Source organism: Metopolophium dirhodum, chromosome 2 (assembly GCF_019925205.1).
Source record: "Metopolophium dirhodum isolate CAU chromosome 2, ASM1992520v1, whole genome shotgun sequence".
NCBI lineage: Eukaryota > Metazoa > Arthropoda > Insecta > Hemiptera > Aphididae > Metopolophium > Metopolophium dirhodum.
In genome coordinates, this window is record NC_083561.1 from 23,375,325 (window position 1) to 23,399,578 (window position 24,254).

Genomic DNA, 24,254 nt, shown 5'->3' on the forward strand with positions numbered 1-24,254 from the left:
TTAGTAGCGCACCGCAGCTCGTTACTGCATCAATATTTTATGCGCAGTGCAGTAAACAATTGTTATATATTAAGTTGTCTGTAGTTTAATGTTGTGTTTTAATTTCGGAAGTGTAATAAAATATCGGTTTTATAAGAAATCCACGACGAGAATTATTTGACTATTTAGTATTGTTTACTGCTATTTTTGCAGTATTTTCTGCAATGAAGATAATATGGATTACCCCTTTATTACTAATCCAGAGTTACCGTAAGTCATGAAAATCAATATTAATATTATTGAATTAAGTTCATATATCTTTGATTCATATATTATAATTTATATCTACACTCGTGTTGACGTGTTGTATTCCAATAGAATTCATAAACGAATACATAACCTTATAATTTATGTACAATTTTATATATTTTAACACCAATTAGGAAAAACTAACAAATTAGAAAATTTTAGAATCGTTTATACAATTAGTACAGTAGGGAAAAAATAGTGAATTTCCAATAAGTATTTTTCTTTATTAATAATTAGGAAAAAACGTTTGAACATTTGATACACTTTTCTAACTATAGCTAAGCTAGTTCAAGATTTCATAGTTTGATAAATTTGAGTAAGTTACCTATAGGCTATATTCTTATATGGCTATATTATATATTACATAATAGGTACATAGGTGACATGTTATATATAGTTATTACTTATTAGTTGTACAATTTTAGTTTTCATTAAGACGTGTACTCGACCGAAACGATTAACATAATATTATATATTATTATAATACTATTTTTGAAGTGAAAACTTCTTTAGCGACGCTGTGCACTTAATCAGTTTTTTTTAGTGATGGGTAAAAATGTTGGACTCGTGTCAGACGAATGCGTGCATTTAGACCATTATGCAAAAGAAAAATAAACATACTTCTAGAAGTCCGATTTCAATTTTGAAAACTAATTTGAATTCAATTACTTCTTTTCTATGTTTTGTAGGAAAAACTTTTTCATTTTTTTAACTCGTTGAACCTTTAAAGTACAAGTTCATTTTGAGAAATTAAGTAAATTAATTTGCAACTGTACTACAAAAACTTAACAAAATATCGAAAATCTATTTCCTATAAAACATAGAAAAGAAGTTATTGCTCTCATGTAAGTGGAAAAAAATTAAAAAAATTCTATAAATATCAATAAAATTTTATCTGTTGGGTAAAAAAGCTTGAAAATTTAATAGAAGGCTCCTAGGTTATTGTTTCAAAGGCAGATGAAAAAATTAAAAATCCTTAGTCACAGTTTTTATTTATAAGCATTTAAAGTTCAAATCTTGACAAAATACGGAAAAATCATGAAAATTAGCAAATTATTTTGAGTTGAGAATTCATTAAAATTTTTCTTTTTAAATCTATGATTTGAAAATGTAATACAAGATTATCCATAAGTTTGTATACCTTTATCATAAAAAAAATGTCTACAAGAAAGTCAAATTAAATTATTATGAGCGTTTGAAATTTATATTTTTACAACATTTGATATTCACTTGATATCTTATGTAACGATTTTCTTATTTTGTTGTAATTAAAAAACATATGACTGTAGATACTTGAAAATTTCACTGAATTTTCTATACACATATTTTTTTTTCTATAAATATCAATAAAATTTTATTTGTTGGGTAAAAAAGCGTGAAAATTTAATATAAGGCTCCTGATATATCGTTCTAATAGCAGTTGAAAAATATTAAAAATACATAGGCACAATTTTTTTTATAAGCATTTAAGGTTCAAATGTTGACAAAATGTATCAAATTTATAATTTAATAATTATTTTGTAGTTAAAAATTTATAAAATGTTCAACTTTTATAGCTAAGGATTTAAAATTTAAAACAAGGCTCCACGTAAATAGGTTATATATAAATTACTTTATTCACAATAATATCATCAAATATACTTGGCAATATCATAGGCTGACTGACCGTTTTCGCTCAGAATTGTTTTTTTAATACAATGATATTATATCATTATATTCAAATTTAACACCATCCATTACAGTGACCCACTTGTAACCTACTGTTCAGCAGAGTGACATCCACTTACCCACCTTTTTTTAATTTAATTTTCATATGTTGGACTTGTTGATATTTATTACCATAGAGGATGTTTTATCTAGTAGTGACTTGTTATTGTTAGTGTCTAGTGTTCGTTTTGTTCAATTACCTTCAATTTTACTAGCTAAAATAAATGATTGGCGTAAGGTTGATATCAAAAAAAAAAATTTTTAAATAATTATTATAGCGCAATAAATAAATATTGTATTTTACCAAAACAATTATAGTACTTTTATAATGATAATTAAAGCAATTCGTGCAAAATTATTACTTAACCATTCCATAGTATCAAAAATGCACGGCGTTAATATTCAAGTTTTCACTTCTGCCTGCACTCCCGGAGTGCAACCCATCGTTTTTTTTTATCACCGTGATATTTTTACTTTTAACACTTTTATTACCATTCAATATTTATTAACTAAAAATACTAGCAAAGTATAAATGTATAGAAGGATAGGTAGTCAAAATACTTTTTCATAAAATAATTTTATTTATACTGCAAGGACGAAAAATTCTTATGTGGGTGTTGATAAACAAAAAGTTATTATTTACGTATATATGTATATTGTATATACTTACATAGGTACTCGTAAGTATTTTTCTCATTTTAGAATAATGTTCCAAGTGTCAAGTGTGATAAAACACTGCAGGGCTTGATCCGGCTTGAATAGTCACATTGTTCCACAACCCACACATGTATGGGGCCAGCAGGCTGTGATCAGTCGGAAAAGATACATTATTGGCTATTTATTGCTATTTGCTAGTTGTTACATAATTTGAAGTTAATTACTAACAATTCTTAGTTATTAATCATAATCATAATACAATATCAAATTGGTTGATAATTGAGTAGAACGAATTGTTGGCATCTAATCTATTAATCCCCTATCCAATCATCCAAATTCATTGATGATCATACAATTCCACTGTCAGTTGTCACTGAAGTAGTGAAACACCAAAGTAACGCTTAAACACACCACTGAATAGGCCCGGAAAAAAACATTTTGACATAGCCCGGATATTCACCAAGTCGGCCCTGGACTTGACCCACATACCCACTGAATTCGATATTATTATATATAGACATATATAGGTATAGTTAATAGATATAGACATATATTATACACATATACCTTCAGGTTACGAGTGTACCTTTCGAGTGTGACATTCAATATATCATATACTCTAGTATCTATTTATTAAATTATACTGTATAGTGTATACAAATATAAAATATATAGCTACCTAAATACTAAATCTTCAGAAATACAAATGTACCTACATACATTTTTTATAATGTAAAAATATAGGTACTTAGGATTTAGGAACATAAAATGTTGGTTTAATTTTACATTGTTAACATATTTCATCATAATATCTATAAATTATAATATTTCACCCTATACGTCACATTAAAAATAAAGTATTAACATTGTATGTTGTAACATAAATTGAACGTGAGAGTACCTATACATACGACAAGCTGCAATATAATATACCTACTGGCTACTATATTATATAAATAGTATTGACATCAGATATGTATATATTTGATATATATAAATTATAATATTATTATAATAATAGTACTACCTATAATAATATATACGTACATCATACATAATACATATTACTATAGATACGAGTCACGAATCACAATCACGATACAAATAATAATGGTACCTGTAGATTATTTCCTACTCTACGACCGTGATATAAGTATTAAATACTAGAGAAGAAATAGAAACGAATATCATTTAAATTATTCGTATCCTATACTATTAACTGACCAAAAAATAGTATGTGTGGCTCGTGCGGGAAGGAAATTTCAGTCTTGGGCGAAATTCAGCCCTCGCCTGCGGCTCTGACGTGTCACACACGTCGCCCGTGACTGAAATAGCTCACTTCCCGCCCTTGCCACACATAACACAATAATATACTATAATGAAGGAATACAAATTGCGCTTATCGGACTACTAATTAGTACTTTTAAATAAAACACAAAAGCTAGAAGGTTGAAATGTTCGTTTTTGGTTAGGTACACAAATATGTTATAGACGATATAGGACATTACGAATATCAATTGAATTAGGAAACCATAAATGTTAATTTAATATGTAGAATTGAGAGGACCTAGGAACCTTGTACGGTGCACCTATGACAGTATGACCTATCAACGGTTAAGAGGAAGATACTCGGACATTTTATTTTTATTTCATTTCTATAAAACAACGTTTTATATTTTTGTTTTGTTTTAAGAAAAATAAAGAAAAAAGAAAAAAGATTTTATTATTCAAACAAATATATTGTTTTTGAAGTACCAACTAAACCCGAGCTAAGCTCGGTCACCCGCGTTAGTAATGGTTGTACCTATTTAATCTTAATTTAATTTACAGGTACAATTGGTTCACATTCACAAGATGAATACAACCAATATTCATTATACCAGAAGAGACCTTTAAGTCCTCGACCATTGGATACAATGGCAGATTTAACCAATGACCTTGGAATATGTGTTTTGCGGGTACCTATGTAGCAATTTAACACTTATATATTTATAAAACCGTGACAGTTCGTTAGCCGGGACGAAACTATTAATATAAAAAATCATCCTTACTTATAAATATAAAAATAAAACTATTTACTTTTAATAAAGAATAAAGATTCCAAACAATGTCAATTAAAAAATTCACATTTTTGGTGGAAATCAAGGCCAAATTCATTTTTAATAATAATTTAGTAAATTTCTCAATGTTACAATATATTATTAGTTTAACTATGTATGACATTATTTCCGTGAAGCTATAGCCACCCAAATTCAAAATTTGGTAGTTGGTACTGGTTTAGTCGACGCCCACCAAGAAAGTATCTTTTCGCCACTCAAGTGCAGTTGATACCAGCCACCTAAATAATCTATATCGGATGGCTTAAATATACAAGGTTATTGCAATAGTACCCCCACTATATAATTTTATCACGTTAAGTAATTAAAATTACAGCGTAAGGGGACGACCTATACTGGCTAAGACCGTGGGATATACTATGATATTATATATACTATATGTTATGGACCGTACCCTTACGCTGACATTTCATTTTTGTTTGATAACAATATGGGCTATGTGCAATAACCTTGTAGATTTAAACCATGCTATATCGTATATTTTCGATGTTCAAATTATTATTTATAATTAGTTTTATTGTCACAGTAAATTAATTGCATTCCTAAAAACAAAGATTTAAAATATATTCTATTATGTAATAATTAATTTCATAAAAAAAATAAATACTAATATTGGGAAATATCAAATTTTATTTATAAATATATATTAAGTAATAATAGTTGTAACTTTTAAACTATAATTAATATATTATAAACAGAAAAATTCAAAAAAGAAAAATATAACTTTTTACTCAGTATTTCATACATATTAACTGTGTATTCATTTACTCAATACTCATTAATTATTAATACATCGTACACCGTACACCGTACCTACTTATATTATTATATTTTTATTCATTCATAGAATTATTGCTGAATTGAATGATATTTGGTAATTTATATTATATTCTAATAATGAATTTGATTATTATCATTTATTTGTGGACTATAAGGAAAAAAATATATCAAAATAGAAAATTAGGTAATTTAATTATTTTGTTGGATTTCATCATTGATTAAACTTATAAAGTATTAAACTATTAAAGTACCTACTTTTGTAATTATTAATTTATCATTATTAGTTTAATTTTAAATGTATTATTAAGCTATAAAAAGTATAAAATATACAGTATGGTGATTAGAACATCGAAAATACGAGGGATTTAAGTGATGGGCAATAACAAACCAATACCCAACATTTTTTATTTAAGTTTTCTTGCTTAAACTTGTAAACTACTAATTTATTATTACAAATAACTAACTTATTAGTTATTAAGAAAACTTGAATTAAAAATATTAAATCTGGTCAATAAACTTTACGGACATCCTGTCATTTATAAATTTTTGTTGTATACACTTGTAGAAACCTACATTATAGAAACACACCTATAGGACTTCTACACAATTATTTTATTGATTGATGATCTTAAAAATGATGTATTGTTATTATTATAAAAGTTAAGTTTTAAAATTAAATCAATATAAATAATTTTAATATAAACAATGTAATATATTTTGCGTCCTATTCTTATATTATGTTTGCCTATAACTTTTTAAATGGTGCAAATGAATAAGCTAGCTAAGCTAAGAAGCTTCTATTAGTTCCACCGTTTAGCATCTTTAGATTAAAATAACTAAATAGGTATAGTTTACTGTTTAGTATTTTATGTAAGATGTGCATAGTATAACTGTATAAGATAGTATAAGATATAATAGGTATATATGATTGTTAAAAATCAAAATTGTCATAGAATCAGTAGGTACCTACCTATGATGGTAACTGTGCCACTACGCATAGAAAAGTTTTAAAACGTATTTCAGTATTTTATATAGGTACGGTATTTCATAGGTAATAGCTGCCGGTGGTGCAATTGGAAATATTGCATTTTCTCCTTTTGGTTTAATGGCAGTATCAGTTCTACTTTATGAAGGATCGAGTGGGTATTCTGCATTGCAAATTAAACAATCTCTTAATTTACCTTGGGAAATTCTTGCTGTCAGAATCGGAGTTCGGGATTTAAATCGTTACCTTAAAGTAAATAGTTGAATGGTAATGTTTGTAAAGGATAAAAATGTTGACAGATAACATTTTGATGTTTTAGACATATTTCAAAAGTGATGGATTTTTGAATGGCCTAACTATGAGCAGAGAAGAAGTATGTCTCAGGCCACAATTCAAACGAGTACTAAGACTGTACGGTTTTGACGACCCCAATAGTTTTCTTTTCGATTCGTGTCCTGAAAGTGCAACGACAACGATTCAACCAATGCAGCCTATGTCTGTTACTACACATGGTACTGTAGTGACAGAAATTACCCCAACTAGCCAAATAATTCAAGTTTCTACTAATATTACGAATGGATCAGCTAGTGACGTATCAACAGTGGCGACTGAACTTCCAGCCAAAGTAACTTACCTAGGTGATGCTAGTTTCACTATATCGAATATCGATACAAACACCAATTTACCGATGAATTCTCAAACAGTCACAATGGTCGTTGATATCGAAACACAACCTCACACAATGCCATTAGAATTATCGACTAATCAAGTAAAAACAACACTTCTTATCAACGAACAAGAACCAAAATCATCTAATGAAATTGAAGTGACCAATAAAAACCCAAACGAACCGTTAATAACTGATAAAATCGTTATAAGTACTACACCTATGACTTCTGACGATCCTATGATGGTGGCAGCTACGGTAACTCAAACCAACATAGATTATAAAAATGGTGCATTGAATTCACCAATCAAGAATATTATTGATACAACAAATAATAGTAAATCGCAAACTAGTCCTACAGACGTATTTACTACTACATGGTCACAGCATGAAAGTACAACCGATGGTTCGTCCGATATAACTACTGCAGATGTATTTACAAGTGTTAATGATGAAATTGTTTCACCTAGTAACTCTTATGTTACTTATGCTAAAGACAGTTCGCATACTCCGATAATAGCATCAACAGAAATCCCATTAAAAACTACTGTTAATAGCGAACTTAACGGGGTAAACACCGCAATGGAAGATAAATATCTCTTTCTTGAAAACACAGTGGAAGGCATAATTACCACAACTAATGAATTAAAAATAGACATCGACGAAACGACTAAAATCATGGACGTAGGAAGTACATCACAAGTGTTTTCGTCAACAAAACCTATGTCTAATGACGATGGTGCAACTACGGATATTGAAACGAATACTGATCTTAAAAAAATAACTGATCAAACAACGCCATACACGAATCCTGAATTAAATAACAATCAAGTAACAACAGTTAGTGAACATTTAATATCCTCAACAGATGTTCCATCGACAATGAGTTCAAGAAACGTGACTGAAAATGAAATCATAAAAGAAGCAGAGTCCAATCGACATTATCAAATAGCTACTTTGGAAAAGAAGAGTGGGAGGTCTATAGAGTCTAATGATAATTTACCTACTTTTAATGTAGAGTTCGTAGTACGAAAAGAAGATGTACGAAACAATTGCAATCAGACAAGAAAAAGGACCATTATCAAACCGGATAGGATTTTGACGGAATATCCATCAAATTCAGGCGTTTCAATTACACTTAGGGGATCAAAGAAGCGAAGAAGAAGACATTTAAATCAGTGTAATTTTACAAGCTTAAAGCATACAGTATATATTTAGGCTATATTCGAGTAAAATATTACATTAATATAACTTTTTAGATCAAGGATACAATACAAATCGCAATCAATGGTTTAATGGTTACAAGACTTACGGACCTCCATCTGGCTGGATGGACAGGTCATCCAATCCATTTGAGTCGATTAATTTGTTCAATTCTGGCTATCAACGTATCCCATTTTTTACGTATACAGCTGTATTGCCGTTTGGATTTATTTTCGAGCTAAAGTCACAAGTTATCGAGATACCTTTAGATGTACGTATACAATAATTAATTATAAGTATTAATTTAAAATTTTGAGATTGTTATAATACTATGGTATGATAGCCACAAATACCCATTTAATTACATTTCATACTGATAACTGATAAGTATCGACTAATATGACAGAACAATTATTGAAAGCAACAATAGATCTAGCATTTATGTGTGGTTATCAGCTTACGTACCTAATATTCTAACCTTTTTATTAACTGCTATTGCCAGGCCGAGGTTACATTTACGATTTACCCATTGACACAATAATAATATTCTGTTGTCCTACATTCTGTATGGGAAAAATTGATTGTTGTGAGAAAATATATAATTTGCGAAGTGTTAAAGTTAAGACATTTGTAATTATATACGGAGTTCATATATTATGTCCATTCAAATTAATTTTGTAACTTCCTGTCACGATGGTCGTTCATGCAATAAAGCGTAAGAAATAGTAATAATTGTTATCATTAGGAGCTAGAACATATATGCAGTGGTGTTACAGACATTTTCAACTGGTGGGGGGAGGGGGGTTGGTTTATTAATACACATATGACATATATATGCTTTTACACAACATTTTTCGTAACCATCAATAATAATAATAAAAACTAACCTTACATCTTACATGTTTACTAATAATTTAATTTGAATATCTACATAAGTTAATACTAATTAGTAATTACTGTTATTTTAAAATTTTTCGTATTTAGTTAGTACTTAAATCGGGGCACCATAAATGCCCGCTAAATCACTATATTTTAGCATTTTACCTCAAAATAAGTTATATATAATATATATATATACCTATGTACCTATAATATGATATTCTTTTTTAGTTATATGTACATACTAGACAGAACATTTTTAGGACGAAGTGGTTAATGTGTTTTTTGTTAGTATAGTACTAAGTTTTGAACTCCAATTTATGGCTATAAATTAATATATTTTAACAGAATTTTTCATATTATTGTGATTATATTTTATGCATACTTTTTTGCGATAGGTATAAACGGTGACGAAAGGTCGAAGGGCATAATGAATACACCCACGATTAAAGATATAATTATATCTTTAAACGTGGATACACCATAAAATGTTTTTCTGGGTGGTAATAATGAGCTCTAAATACAATACTGTATATAGCCGCATAGGTACCTATATAGTATATTGTTTGATATATTTTTTGTTTATTTGTTGTATAATATGTATAAATAGGATCCAAAGTACACGTTGATGATACTTATGCCGAACCATCCGGACGGTCTATCCGAGCTGTTGCTGCTGTTGCCGTCCATGTCTTTGCGCAACATACACAATTCTCTAAAACCGACGGCCGTTCATGCGACCGTGCCCACGTTCAAATACACGGCAAAAGTGGATTTGACTTCAGCTTTACAACAGGTGATTGACCGCTGAGATCAAGATTGTTTTGATAAAAAAAAAAATAAAACTTCTCGCTCTTAACATAATACGTACATACTACATACATTACAATATACATTCGTACATATATATAACTATATAAGGAATTCGTACAATAAATTGAGGTACCTATATATACGTTCATTACTCGGACAAGCAGACCGTGCAATTTAGTGTTGAGAGCGTAGTCTTCCTTAGTTCCTAAATCGGCACAAGGTTCAAGGGCACAACTAGGCGTCAAAGACCCACCAAGAAGACATCAGTTTAATCATCGTTATTATTCCATTATTATATTACCTATTTGTTATTTATATACCACACGTCCCGCGTGTACGAAATACATCGTATGGCCTATGAATACAGCTCGTACAGTCGTAAGTGTACATGTAAATACGCAGTAGAGGACTGTCAAGGTTAAAGAAAATATGGTAGGTACTCACTACTCAGTCGCTTAATGTGAAAAAGTGAGGGAAGTCACTCGGAAAACCCAAAAATGTTTAAATAGGTACAGAAAATAGTAATAGTTCATGTATGTATTATTAATTGTTATCAATACATTTTTTTGCTGGCTCATAAAATATTGACAAAGACCCGCGGATAGGTATGTCAGTCTAAAACTGATCATTATAATATTATACAGGCAATAGGCATATATAAGAAATATATAAAATATTATCTATATATTATTATTTATTACAATCTTTAAATCCATATTAAGTATAATTCACTGCATGTAAAATAGGTACCTACTAAAATCAATTGACTTTTTAAACTCTAACTTTGTATAATAGTGCATAACACTACCCAATTCTACAGGTGCTTAAAACTTGCAAACCTGCACCACAACTCTCTCGTATATAAAAATTACGTATATAGGTATATGGTTCTGAAACTATAGTCGAAAGTACAGTAAACATCTGTACTTAGTTAAGTGTTCATAAAAAATATTATAGAAATATTTCTTACATAGGTAGTAATTATACAAATTACATAATAATAATTATCCATCTTATATATATATATATATAATATCTTCTTTTCCTTTATATCATGATTCGAAATTAAATATTGATAATAACTAGTCAGGTATGAAGTCAGTATGACCATCTAGCATCTAGTGATGATTTTATAAAACATACCAAAAAACAGTTTTAAAAAAAGTTTTTAAATATATTTTTCAATATTTCAGTGATAATTTCATATTCATAACCCTACGCATATACCCAAAGGCCAAAATCTTCCAAATAATCCTCGTGAAAAGACGGCGCATTATTGACCTCCTTTGTAGTTCTGCAGCAGTAAACACTAGTTCTATACTGCATGTGTCTTGTGGCCTATATATAGCCATTATATAATATAGGTAATAAGTAATAACTAATAAGAGACAAGAGTATCAATTAGAATCCAATGATTTCTTGTAGTCTTTTTTTCTTTCACTCAACTTTTATTACGTATTGTACCTAGGTACTCTCATTGAATGTTTACTTTAATTGTATATATAAATAACGTGCTACAATAATCGCAACGTTTTTCTATTTGCAGGTCGGAATCCATGACGTGTTCTACAGGTACAGGGCGGACCTTTCGTTCATGTCACCGGACGCTCGGCTGTTCGTCAGTTCGGTCCAGCAAGTGGTGTCCGTGACGGTGAAAAAGTACAACACGCCACCGGGTAAGTGGTCAGGGCCGAGGTGCGCTAATTCCCGTTTATATATATATATGTAATATGTATAGAAAATAGTTTATTATCACATGCAACCAAGCAGGTAATTGTTGTATGTATAAGTATATTATAGTCATCTGCTAAATTCTGCTTGATTGTATTATATTTGTATTACTTATATATTATGCGTTTAACGAGACGTTTTCATTTACGAATGGACATAATAATAATATATTATGCCTTCTATGTGACTGTCAGACTGTATACATAATGTTATAAAACTTATAGATTATATTATATATTTATACACCTGTAACACGCGTAGGAACGCAAACAGTGACCATGAAAAATCGTATTTATCCGCCACCCGTTTGAAATCGGATTCGCGGACTGTTGCAGTGGTCGGAAATCACCAAAAAAACTCTCCACCGCGACTAATTGCCACTGTCCTTCGGCCACCGCGACGTTGTTTATTATATTAAACTACCAACTATAGGTCTATTGCTATGAGTAGTACTATAGTCTATACTCTATAGTCTATAGTACTTACATAATATATTATATTATAGGTTCTATTATAGAACTTCTATATAATACATAGCCAGCTAATAGTTAGTAGCTAATATATTATAGCCCCGTTGACTGTTGTTTCGAGCCTAATGAGTAATGGTTATTAGGTACATATATATATATATATATATAGGCTATAATAAAACATAAAACTACAGCTTCTACAAATTACGATGCATCATGAGATTCCTAGATTTCGACTCTTTAGTCTTTTTCGTATTTATATACTGTAGATATTTGTAGAAAATAAATTACATATTATTTTCCTTTTCCTAGACTTTCTTTTTTTAAGTAAACATGTATCACGATTTTCCAGTTCTTCGTGGACATACCTATCACCTATGTATACCTATACAGCTGGCTATACTAATAAATTATAATACGTATAATTATTTAGAATGCTGTACAAATGTCTTTCGATCGGTAAAGGTTATATAAACTAATAAACTTAAATAGATTATATAGGTAGACAGCGGTAGTTATAATTAATATGCCAGTATGCCACCATCCCGATTAATTATTATATCCACTACAGTCTTGGGTAATATTCCGAATACTTTTTAAGTATTCAGAATAACTATTAAGAATATTCTTAAAAGTATTTTATTCCAATAAGAAAATACTTTTTACTTTCAATAAAAATTTCTTGTTTTCCTTGTTTTTTGGAAATTTTTACAATATTACACACATTTTAAAATTTTAAATAAAGTGTAAGCAACTTAAATTATAATGTATTTTGAATTATTCAATATTATATACCTGTGTTGGCAGTTGGCACTAATTTCAAATTTTCTCGAAGAAAAGAATCATTGGTTTAATATATAAAACAAAAACTAAAAAAAAAGAACAGGCACATATACAGGGGATTTTGGGGGATCAACCCACTCCCCCCCCCGATTTTTTTTGTGGTGTACACGTGCCCAAAGCTTTTAAAGTATTCGAAAACCTACTATTAAATTTAGTATTTTTCATAAATATTCGAGTATTTATTTCAAATACTTTTTATGAATATTTCACCCAAGTCTGATCCACTATCCCCACGTGTAGGTGGCCAATCCTTGCTCTTTATATTGCTATTATTTACTATGGCATCAGGTCAACGAACACATTTTTGGCATTAATCCAAAACATGACATAATATGCGCACATACAAATATGATATTGCTGCATGTGCAGTATGCGTCGATTATTGAACAGCGTGCCGGTATTGATAGGTGTATTATTGTATTAATGTATTATACTGTGTGTCTATATAGGCGCGTGTAAGTACGCTATTTTATGTCATAGCCTGTGGGCATAATATAATACGATTATTATTACATGTATTTTATATATAATATATACGGTGTACCTATATATATATACCTGCATTCGACGCCGTGTCCATACATATACCTACAACATTTTCTTCTCGGTTGATCAGTAAACCGAAACGAAGTAAACACACATTGTCCTCATATGCGACATGCAATTATTAGTCTTGAGCAAGCAATCGATCGGATCGATTTTTTTCACAAAAAAAACAGAGTTCAAACGTTATATTAATATGTAGATATACGTCATACCTACATATTATATTGCGTCATTCACGCAGTTTCGTGTACTTTAAGACCTTGTCCTTTATATAAGTCCTAGCTGAATAACCCGGCGTTTCCCGGGAAAATGGGAAATAATCGTGATTACTGATTAATCGATTCCTTTTGGGTGTAATTTGTATACAGTGTACCTAAAATAGAATTTAAGTCATAGTTGATCATCCCGGATTTTTAGGAGTATTTAATATTCATATATTAGTATATTTTGATGGGTTATTTTATTTTATTTTTACGGACAAACCGGCGTAATTGTACCTAGCTTTGTGAAATAATTCGCCTATATAACCTGCAACCAAAGGCAACCATTAATAAACAAAAAATAAGTTTCGATTTCCACTGTGAATCTTAAGATCTCTGTTTTACCACCTCTTTAAAGAGCGAATGTCAGAAAATCCTTTCTTATTGTATATCTAGATCATTAGAGGAACCATAGTATTCCACACTAAGTATTCAAAATATCAAGTTCGTACGTTTTGTATTTTAAAACCAATATTGTATATTTAGTTAAGATATTGCTTGATAGGTGGCGCCATTGTTATATTCTTACAACCCTTTATTTTTCCCTTTAAGGATTGAATTTCCAAAAATCATTTCTTAGCGGACGCTTACGTCATAATAGCTATCTATATGCCAAATTTCAGCCAGATCTGTCCAGTGGTTCCGCCTAGGCGATGATGAATCACTCAGGACAAGTCATTTTATATATAGAAAATAATGTATAAAATATAAATATATAATATTATATTTTGTAAAATAGGTAGATATTATTAATATATTTATTTGGTTTGTCTAAAAGCTAACATATAGATAGTGATGTAGGTAGGCAGTAGACTAGTAACCTGTAGGTATTCGTTAAATCATTATGTGCCCATATAATATTATATAATATATTATAATCACACGTACATGTAGATAGCTCATAGCCTAAATATCATTACCTACGGTATATAGGTACTATATGCATCGAATTTATAGCAGCACTCAATATATTTTATTTGGACATTTATCTATTTGACTATATAATGTATCTAGATAAATACTTAATCATATAATATTATAGAATTGACAATTGTATCCTACCTACCTATTTATTATATTATGTTCATCTAAGATATAAGACTCTATAAGGAGTTAATTATCCAATAATATATTGTTGATGCTTTGTATAAAATTTGTTAAATAATCTGGTATAATATAGGGCTAAACCCAACTTGTAGGGCTGTAGTCTGCAGTATTAATAAATTATAATGGAAACAATTACAAGGACCAATTCCACACTATCATGTCGTTTTCAGGAGATGACGAAAAATTGTTATAGAATACTATAATTACATTTTTTTATTGATACAATTATTCTATGCCCTAAGATAACCCAACATAGTAATATTAAAAAAACAAATGTTATACACTTTTACCTATTGGCTATTAGACGAATTTATAGAATAATGAAATTAGGCACTTTGGAGCATTTTTTGTTGCAGCCTAATTTAAAAATATTTTGTACCTATATAACTACTTTAATAAAATAAAAAATATAATACCTTATATACATAAATACTTTAATTCATAAATTTAATATTTATTTGGATAACTACCATACACTTATGCCGTAAATCGTAATATTAAACCAACCTACTAATTACTATTATAATAATTAATAAGAATAACCATTGACCCGAAAGCTGAAACACAAAACAGCGAAAGCTGTGTAGAAACTAGAAAGGAAATCTGACCCTATACTAGCATCACATGTGGACGGTAATGTCTGTCATCACGATTTACAACAGAGTTGGTATTTGTTCCAATAATCATCATCGAGGCAATGAGACCCTCAATTGAAGGTGTTTTATTTTAGACATTTTCATATAGTTTGTACACAGGGGTGAACAAATAGCGAATTCGCAGTACTTTTCTTTATTAACAATTGTCAATTAAATAATTATTGGAAAAAGAACGGGAATATAACTCAACTTATCACATGCGGCTTCGACAAATAGGATTTTGTTTGTTCTTTTTAATATCTAAAAAGGTATAACCTTAGAAGCGAGTTCCTAGGTTTTTTAATTAATATAATATAAATATAATTGTTCCTAGATAGGTAAGCAGTTCATGGCAAATCTAAAATAGATTTAAGATTTCTAAGAAAATATTCAATAGGTGATACTAGGTATAAAACTACTCTATTCCAAATAAAAAAACCAACTTTTTTTTTTGCGCACGAGGAGCATGGTGAAAACGTTGTGACAATACAGTTCATTTCAGTTCTACAGTTTCACGTCAAGAAACACCATGGTGTATACGTAGTGAACTGTATTGTCACAACCATACCCCGCGTGCGCAAAAAAAGTGTCTTATTATTTGGTTAGAGTATAGTGACAATGTACTACAATATTATTGTTGTTGTTTGTAAGTTATTTTGGTTGGGGGGATGGGGGGGGGGGGGAGAATCGGGGCTCCAGCCCATTTTATTTCCGACAACAGATGGTAATGTTGTATACTGACGTTATCTATATAGTTGCCTTAAAAATGTAAAAAGCGATACACGTGAATACGTGATTGTCGCTGAAGTGCATGACCGTTATTCGTTGTCTTTTAATTTAGATATTGCTGGGGCGGACAGTTCGTTAGAAAATCGAGTAATCGTAAGATTTGTCCGACAATCGCTAATTCCTATCCATATTTTTTTTCGGGTATGTTTATATAAAAAACCACCAATTCGACAAGCAAAAAACGTCCTTAAAGGCAATTATGCACGATAGGTAGAGGATTAAACAATTTAAGTATCGGACATTGCTACATCAGAACATTATGTACGATACGCCGATACATCATACACACGGAAGGTAATGCGATAGTTTTTTTTTTTTTTGATCATCTGAGGCCACGTTAAAGCACCGTGAAAAATATCAGTTGTCTCGAGAGTTCTAGACCATTGGTTTTCGGTAGCATCGCCCCCTCCCCCACATCTCTGGTCTCTGGACATCGTGAGCAGTAGCCAGTAGGTACCTATTTCATTCAGAGCTCAGGCCTAAGTTGCGCCTCGAGACCTATACTGCCCTAGCCCTATATATCCAACACATGACGGACCTACACCATGTTTAACTATGTGAACTAAAAAACAGGTTGCAGTTATATTTATACAATTTTTTGTATTCAATTTAGTTACATTACAGTAGTTTAAAGTAATATTTTTATTTTATTAAATTGCATCGATCTTAACATTGTTTTTCAGCTAGTTCATCGAATTATGTGCTGAATTTTTTTTTTAATTATAAATTCTTTAGTGTTGAAACGATTTTGACCTATTGATGTTTTCAACCAAGTTTTTAGAGGCCCCCCCACGTCCCTTTATCACAGCCTATGATTATACAATAGCTCCTCTAGTTTTTATTTTTTTGTCTGGCCGTCTTAGAAGAGATATTCAGATACACGTTTAACCACGGTTTACACAGTATATATACTACACTAAGTCTAACAGAAAAATCGGACAAAAAAAAAAAATGTATGCTACTTCATTCAACGTGTGACAAAAATTGTTAAAATTGTATGATTAGTAAATAGTTTTAAGAATATACCCATGTTAACAAATTTCCATAAATAATATTTTTAAAAATTCTAAAAAATAAACTACTTGACTTAGATAAATGTTAATACCATCCAAATCGTTATTATAATCAGATTCACAAATTTGCTATTTGGAATCCATTCAAAATAATTTAAGTCAAATTTAAAATTTTCAGGATTAAAAAATAAAAATATGTTATTAATATTTTTTATCACATTTGTAGCGCAAGTGGCTATAAATTATATATCAACAAAATGTTAAAAATAATGTTTAGAACAAGTTATTCTAAAAGTCAGTTCTTTCAGTTACACCCTGTATATTGCAATATTATGTTCTCTAGTTATATTATAACTTGCATAGTATTAACTAAACAATCCTATACTCTATTCAGGATGAGTTTGAACCGCTCGCTCGACCAAAACGTTTTTTTCTGCGCATTTCCACCACAATCCAGACATCGGTGAGAGCATTAACACAGGCGTCCGACAATGACTGTCAGCCAATCACAGAACGCATAGCCATCGCATGGGAGGTGGTCATGCACTGTTCAGCATGTCAGGCTGCATGCGTAACGCAGTTCAAACTTATCCTGAATAGAGTATACATTTAGATGGATCAAAGTTGACACCCCTTGATGATCTCATATAACAATAATGAAAAAAATAAAAAACGCTCATCGTTTATTCATTTTTAATTTTATTGTATTTGAATACTACGATAAGTTATATACTAACTCTTATATAATAATATTATATAGCAGTCAGTTTATTTTTCATTTTTATTATAAACAGTAAGTTATAGCTTGAAAACCAATTTTGAAAGATAAAATCAACACATGAATTCTAGTATGCACAAAATATGATGACAAATACATTAAATCATGTTTAACTTTATTTAAATGTTAATTCATTTTTTAATCTTGTTATTAATAATTCTTTCGCAATATTTTTCAGTTTATGAAATCCAACGCAAATATGTGGAACATGATTTTGTTGTGTCAAAACCATTTGTCTATTTTGTGATGGACATACATACCAAAGTCAGTCTTATAGCTGGAGTAATCACTGATCCGCTAGCATCACCAATTTGGATTTAATATTATCAGAATTAGATATTGTGCATCTTGCATTAATATTTTTTTTTATAAATTAAGGTTAATAACAGTATTGTTTTGTAAAAATAAAAAATGTAAAAACTAGTTGTGTCAAAAAACATTTGTTATTTAATAATGTCAGAACAACATGAACATCATTACAAAATAACATTTATTTATTTGCCTTTCTTGGCCTTGATCTTCCTGTGGTAAAATTCCAATTCTTTGCCTTCTAAGATGTAACCATCAGCACGTCCGCATTGACCAGGTCTGCTTCCCAAGCATGCTAAATAATATACACAAAAATTAATTTAAAGTCATAGAAGTGTCTAGAATTTAATCACATATGTGGCCAATGAAAATCTCTTAAATTAATTAATTCTGATAGTATATAAAGTATGTAATTGGTTCCACGAGAAAACTGAAACCAGGTCTTCTATTGAAAAGGTTTATGAGTGGGGTTATGCAGAAACACTTATTTTAGTTGGGGCGCAGCATGTTCTGTAATGGGACAGAGTATAGTTAATTGTTGCCGAATAACCTATAAGCGTCGACGGTAAGTTGTATATAGCACCCTAAAATAGAATCCAAAAAAATAACTAGTCTACACTGCATGATAATTATTATAATGTTATTATTATCAACTCAAAATTCTGTGAGAAGCTGATTTTGTAGGTATTGTCACAACACGCCTCTGATAAAATATAACATATTTGAGGGGATTAAAAACATCACAAAAACACAAAGCAATACTCAGAAGAAAATGATTCACATTTCATATAAAAATCATATTAACGAGATTTCTTGAACATCATAGTATTGCATTATATTCATAAATCATAAATTAAAATAGTGTTGGTTTTAGACAATTATTTTTAATATTGTGAATGAAAGCCTTGTACATAAATATAATTCAGGGTAACTATGAAAACATCATAAGACAGGATACATTACACTATCTTAAACTTACAATTTGTCATCATAACATTTATGTAAAGTACTTAATATAATATTATAAAAAACGCTCAGTGTAACTATGACAAAAAATGTTCATATTATTGACTGATATTAATCAAAACGATTAAAATCAAAATTTTCAATATCACCATTATAAACTTAAAAATCATCATGGCGTTCGAATATTTTTTTCATTGGTACATTATTAGTAATTTGGTGGCACTTACCTAATAGACGAGAGGTTTGGAACTGTTCATCAATTGAAGCTTCAACTTTGGCAAAACGTTGCCGTTTCTTGTATTTAGCTTCAGCCTTTGTTGATCGTTTCTTATTCAATACAGCATCTTCAGCTTCAGTCTGTAAATAATTTAACAAATACAATTAAGATACTGGTTTATAATTAATAGATTACAATAAACCATAATAAAATTAATAAGTATTCTTAAAAAAAAAAATTTTCATGAAATAGGCAATTTCTATCAGGAAGATCTCTAAAGCTTTCTTTTTAAATTTAAACATCAGAGCGCTGCGGAATAAGTTATGTCCTCATAATTATTATCAGGAACCGAAATATTACTCATCATTTGGATTTAAATGTTGCCTTATATACATAATATGTAAAATAAATAATCTAATTCTTACATATTTGTTATATAATGTAACCTACACATTTTGTATAGGTCATAGGATATTCACATTTCTGCTCTCAGCTAATACACGGTCATCAATAATCAGACGGCAATTCCTATCAGAAAGGTTCATCATAGCAGATACATTTTTTCAAATTTAACATCAGAGCGCTGCGGAATAAGTTATGTCCTCATATGATTATATCAGGAACCGAAATATTACTCATCATTTGAATTTAAATGTTATCTTATAAAATAATATTTTATTAATTATCTACTAAGTATAATATATATATATATATATAAACATATAATTTAATGGCTATCTACATATTTTTAACAGGATTCCTACATTTCTGCTCTCAGCTAATACACGGTCATCAATAATCAGACGGCAATTCCTATCAGAAAGGTTCATCATAGCAGATATATTTTTTCAAACCTAACATCAGAGCGCTGCGGAATAAGTTATGTCCTCATATGATTATCAGGAACCGAAATATTACTCATCATTTGAATTAAAATGTTATATTATGTACAAATATAACAGAAATAATAAAATTCTTAACAGTTACAAATGTCTAGTTTATTATTCACATTTCTGCTTTCAGCTAGAACACGGTCATCAATAATCAGACGGCAATTCCTATCAGAAAGGTTCATCATAGCAGATTAATTTTTTTATATTTAACATCAGAGCGCTGCGGAATAAAAAATGTCGTCATAAGAAAACATCAGGAACCGATAAATTACTCATCATTTTAATTTTGATTAAATATATTATATACATGAAAAAGGAACTGTGCTCTCAGATAGTACACGGTCATCAGTTAGTCAGACGGCAATTCCTATCAATAATGAAGGTTCATCATAGAGCAATAAAAATTGAAATTTTTAAAATTATATCAGTAAGTTATCATTTTTTAATTTAATAATACATACTAATTTTGTAGTCTTCCTTCTGCCAATAGGCAAAGCGTAATGGCCTTCATACCATTGGCGGAATGGTGTTGCGTCAATTACAACAATAGCGTTCTTAACCAAAGTTTTGGTTCTGACCAACTCATTGTTTGAAGCATTGTAGATAACATCAATGATACGAGTCTTAGCAGAAATACCTAGAGTAAATAAGTATTTAATTAAAATTTGAAAAAAATGTATACAATTTTATTTCATAGTTGTAACATACCTTCAGAACCCCATGCAAAATTTCCTTGATCTAATCTTAATGCTCTGTATTTCTTGTTACCTCCTCTAGTACGAACAATGTGTACACGACGGGCTCCAAGCTAAAAATAATTAAAAGTGATATAAACAAACTTGTTATATAATATTAATACTATGAAACTGAGCATAGCTAAAAAAATATATTGACATTTTAGAGTAAAGGGGCCTATTTCAGGATATTAATAAGCGGATATATTTGCTAATCATTGAATATCATAGTTTAATTTATCATCATAAATAGGACATAATACAAAATAAGTACAAATTTTTTTTCAATATTATTATCAGACAAAAACGTTTTGGTCTATTTCAGGATATTAATAAGCGGATAGATTAAATTAATCATTAATTCTTCAGTATAACTAATCTCATCATAAATAGACAAAAATTTACTTTCGTTACAGCTCAATACAATTTGGAATTAAAAAAAAAAGAATTCCAAGAAAACAAATTAATATTAATATATAATTTATTTAATCGCCTATTCATTACAAAATTTAAAATAAAATAAGTTAATTCTTTTTTGGGATATATTATAGGTATTACAATCTATTATTATTTCATTGGTAATACTTAATTTTGTACAGAGTATTTGCTAATCAAATATATATATTTTTATAAAAAAAAAAAAGAATAATATCATCAAGACAAAAACTATACTGTCTATTTCAGGATATTAATAAGCGGATAGATTAAATTAATCATTAATTCTTCAGTATAACTAATCTCATCATAAATAGACAAAAATTGACTTCTGTCACACCTAAATAATATTTGGAATCAATAAGTAATTCCTAGAAAATATATTAAAAGATCTCAAAAAACATTTGTTTATGATAAAATAAAATAAAACTGTGTTAAGATATTATTTATAGATCTGGAATCAAGTGCATATCAGAACGTTAGAGGTGAAAAATAGTAAATATCGTCATTTATTATTCAGTTAAACGTCTCATCATGTTATGTGCATTTTTGTATAAATATAAATTTGAATATTCGCAGACAGAATATCAGAACGTTAGAGGTGAAAAATAGTAAACAATATCTTCATTAATATTCGGATACAAGTCTCATCACAAATCTTCAGTCATTAAATCAAAGGTACATACAATTACTGTTGAATATTCCAAACAATTAATTTAATTTAAATAATAAAAATTAAAATACCTACATAGTCTATTTCAGGATATTAATAAGCGGATATATTAAACTAATCATTAGTTCTTCATACTAACAAATCTCATCATAAATAGGCAGAAATCAACTTTAGTTGCAACTCATTAATATTTGGAATTAAAAACTAATTCCTAGAAAACAGTGCCAATGGTCTTAAATTACAATTTGTTAATGAAAAAATATAAATTGTATGGAATCATTAAAATAAATATTACAGAAATTCAAAACGTCTCATCATATAATGTACATTTTTGTATAAATATAAATTTGAATATTCGCAGACAGAATATCAGAACGTTAGAGGTGAAAATAATAAATAATATCTTCATTAATATTCGGATACAAGTCTCATCATCAATACTCCAGTCATTAATACCAAAGGTACGTAGAAATACTAGGTATACCTATTGAAAATTCTTAGCAATTAATTTTTACAAATAAAAACCAAATATCTATATTGAGCACGGATCATAAATTTAGCAAATCAGAACGTTAGAGGTGAAAAATATTAAATATATCTTCAAAAATATTCAGACTAAAGTGTCTCATCATAAATGCTAGTATTTATTTACTCTCAGTACTATGGCCCAAAAAGATATTTCGTAGGGTTGATAGTATAATAAAGATAAGTACATCGAACATGGATTAAATAAAGCATATCAGAACGTTAGAGGTGAAATATAAATAATGAATATCGTCATTATATCGTCGTATTCAGTCATTCGTCTCATCATCAATGCTATTTAAATATGTATCGAAATGGAATATTTTCAACAAATTGATTGATTTACAGCGAGCAATCTGCGTACAGATGCTTGCATAACACATATTATTTAATATTTAGCACAAATTTCATACCTTGGTGTTGGCGGCCGGGCGACCTAACTCATACTTCCTCTTCTTGCGAAGGGGCTTGCGCTTGCCTCCGGTCTTCCTGCGTTTGTGCCATGTATCACGGGATATACCTTAAACGAAAAACGTTGACGTTATTAGGGTGCACGAGTACCTACTACACAACTACAAGTAACGTTGGATAAATTAAATTATGTGCATAAGACGCCGGTGACCCGATCAAAACGAGAAAAAACGGCTGCTACCGACGCGACATTAATCGAATAAGAGTAGTCCAAAAGTGTAGATCAAATATTTAAGGGGATGTAAACGGATAAAAATTACTTACCCATCTTGTGTCTCTGACGTTAGTGTAACAGGACGGGAAAAACGAAAAGAATGGCTTGGTCGACTTACAGAATGTAAACAAACTGCACGACGACTGAAGGGAATACAGACATACAGGTTATGTCTGACCACGGTATAAGTGGGAGGGGCGAAATGTTTAACCGAGCGTTACCATTATGGTTTTTGTCAATGAATTCAGGAAACGTTCTTTGGTAAAATTGAAAATGTGCAATTAACAGCGTCGATGACCGTAGTATAATATTTTTAAATTCACAAAATAACATGAAATTCCAAACTTTTATATTTTAAAAATATTTTATCCCACGAAAATCTAACGAAATCGGTAACTCGCCGATGTTTGAGGTTAAAAGACACGACGGTCATGTGAAATTGCCGAAAACGTTACGTACTTCACGTACGGGATTCTGGAAACGGAATTAACCATAAGTAGTATATACATATCTATGGAAAACATGACACGGTGTGTACCATAATATGCT

At 29.7% G+C, this 24,254-nt stretch overlaps 2 protein-coding genes across 2 annotated transcripts; one reads left to right on the forward strand and one right to left on the reverse strand.

Annotated features, from left to right (window-relative positions):
* Positions 1-18: 18 nt before the first annotated feature.
* LOC132939055 (uncharacterized) lies at positions 19-18,691 on the forward strand. The gene is made up of 8 exons (XM_061006064.1): positions 19-249; positions 4,483-4,610; positions 6,601-6,786; positions 6,854-8,381; positions 8,461-8,675; positions 9,894-10,079; positions 11,643-11,772; positions 18,447-18,691. Exons 1-8 carry the CDS (start codon positions 204-206, stop codon positions 18,587-18,589), a joined length of 2,562 nt encoding a protein of 853 aa, XP_060862047.1. The 5' UTR covers positions 19-203; the 3' UTR covers positions 18,590-18,691.
* A 1-nt stretch (position 18,692) lies between these two features.
* On the reverse strand, positions 18,693-23,911 carry LOC132939058 (small ribosomal subunit protein eS8). Its single transcript, XM_061006067.1, has 6 exons — positions 23,756-23,911; positions 23,434-23,540; positions 21,362-21,461; positions 21,115-21,290; positions 19,771-19,900; positions 18,693-18,872 (listed from the first exon to the last, which is right to left on the reverse strand). The coding sequence occupies exons 1-6, from the start codon at positions 23,757-23,759 to the stop codon at positions 18,763-18,765; spliced, it is 627 nt and encodes a 208-aa protein (XP_060862050.1). The 5' UTR covers positions 23,760-23,911; the 3' UTR covers positions 18,693-18,762.
* Between the last annotated feature and the right edge of the window lie 343 nt (positions 23,912-24,254).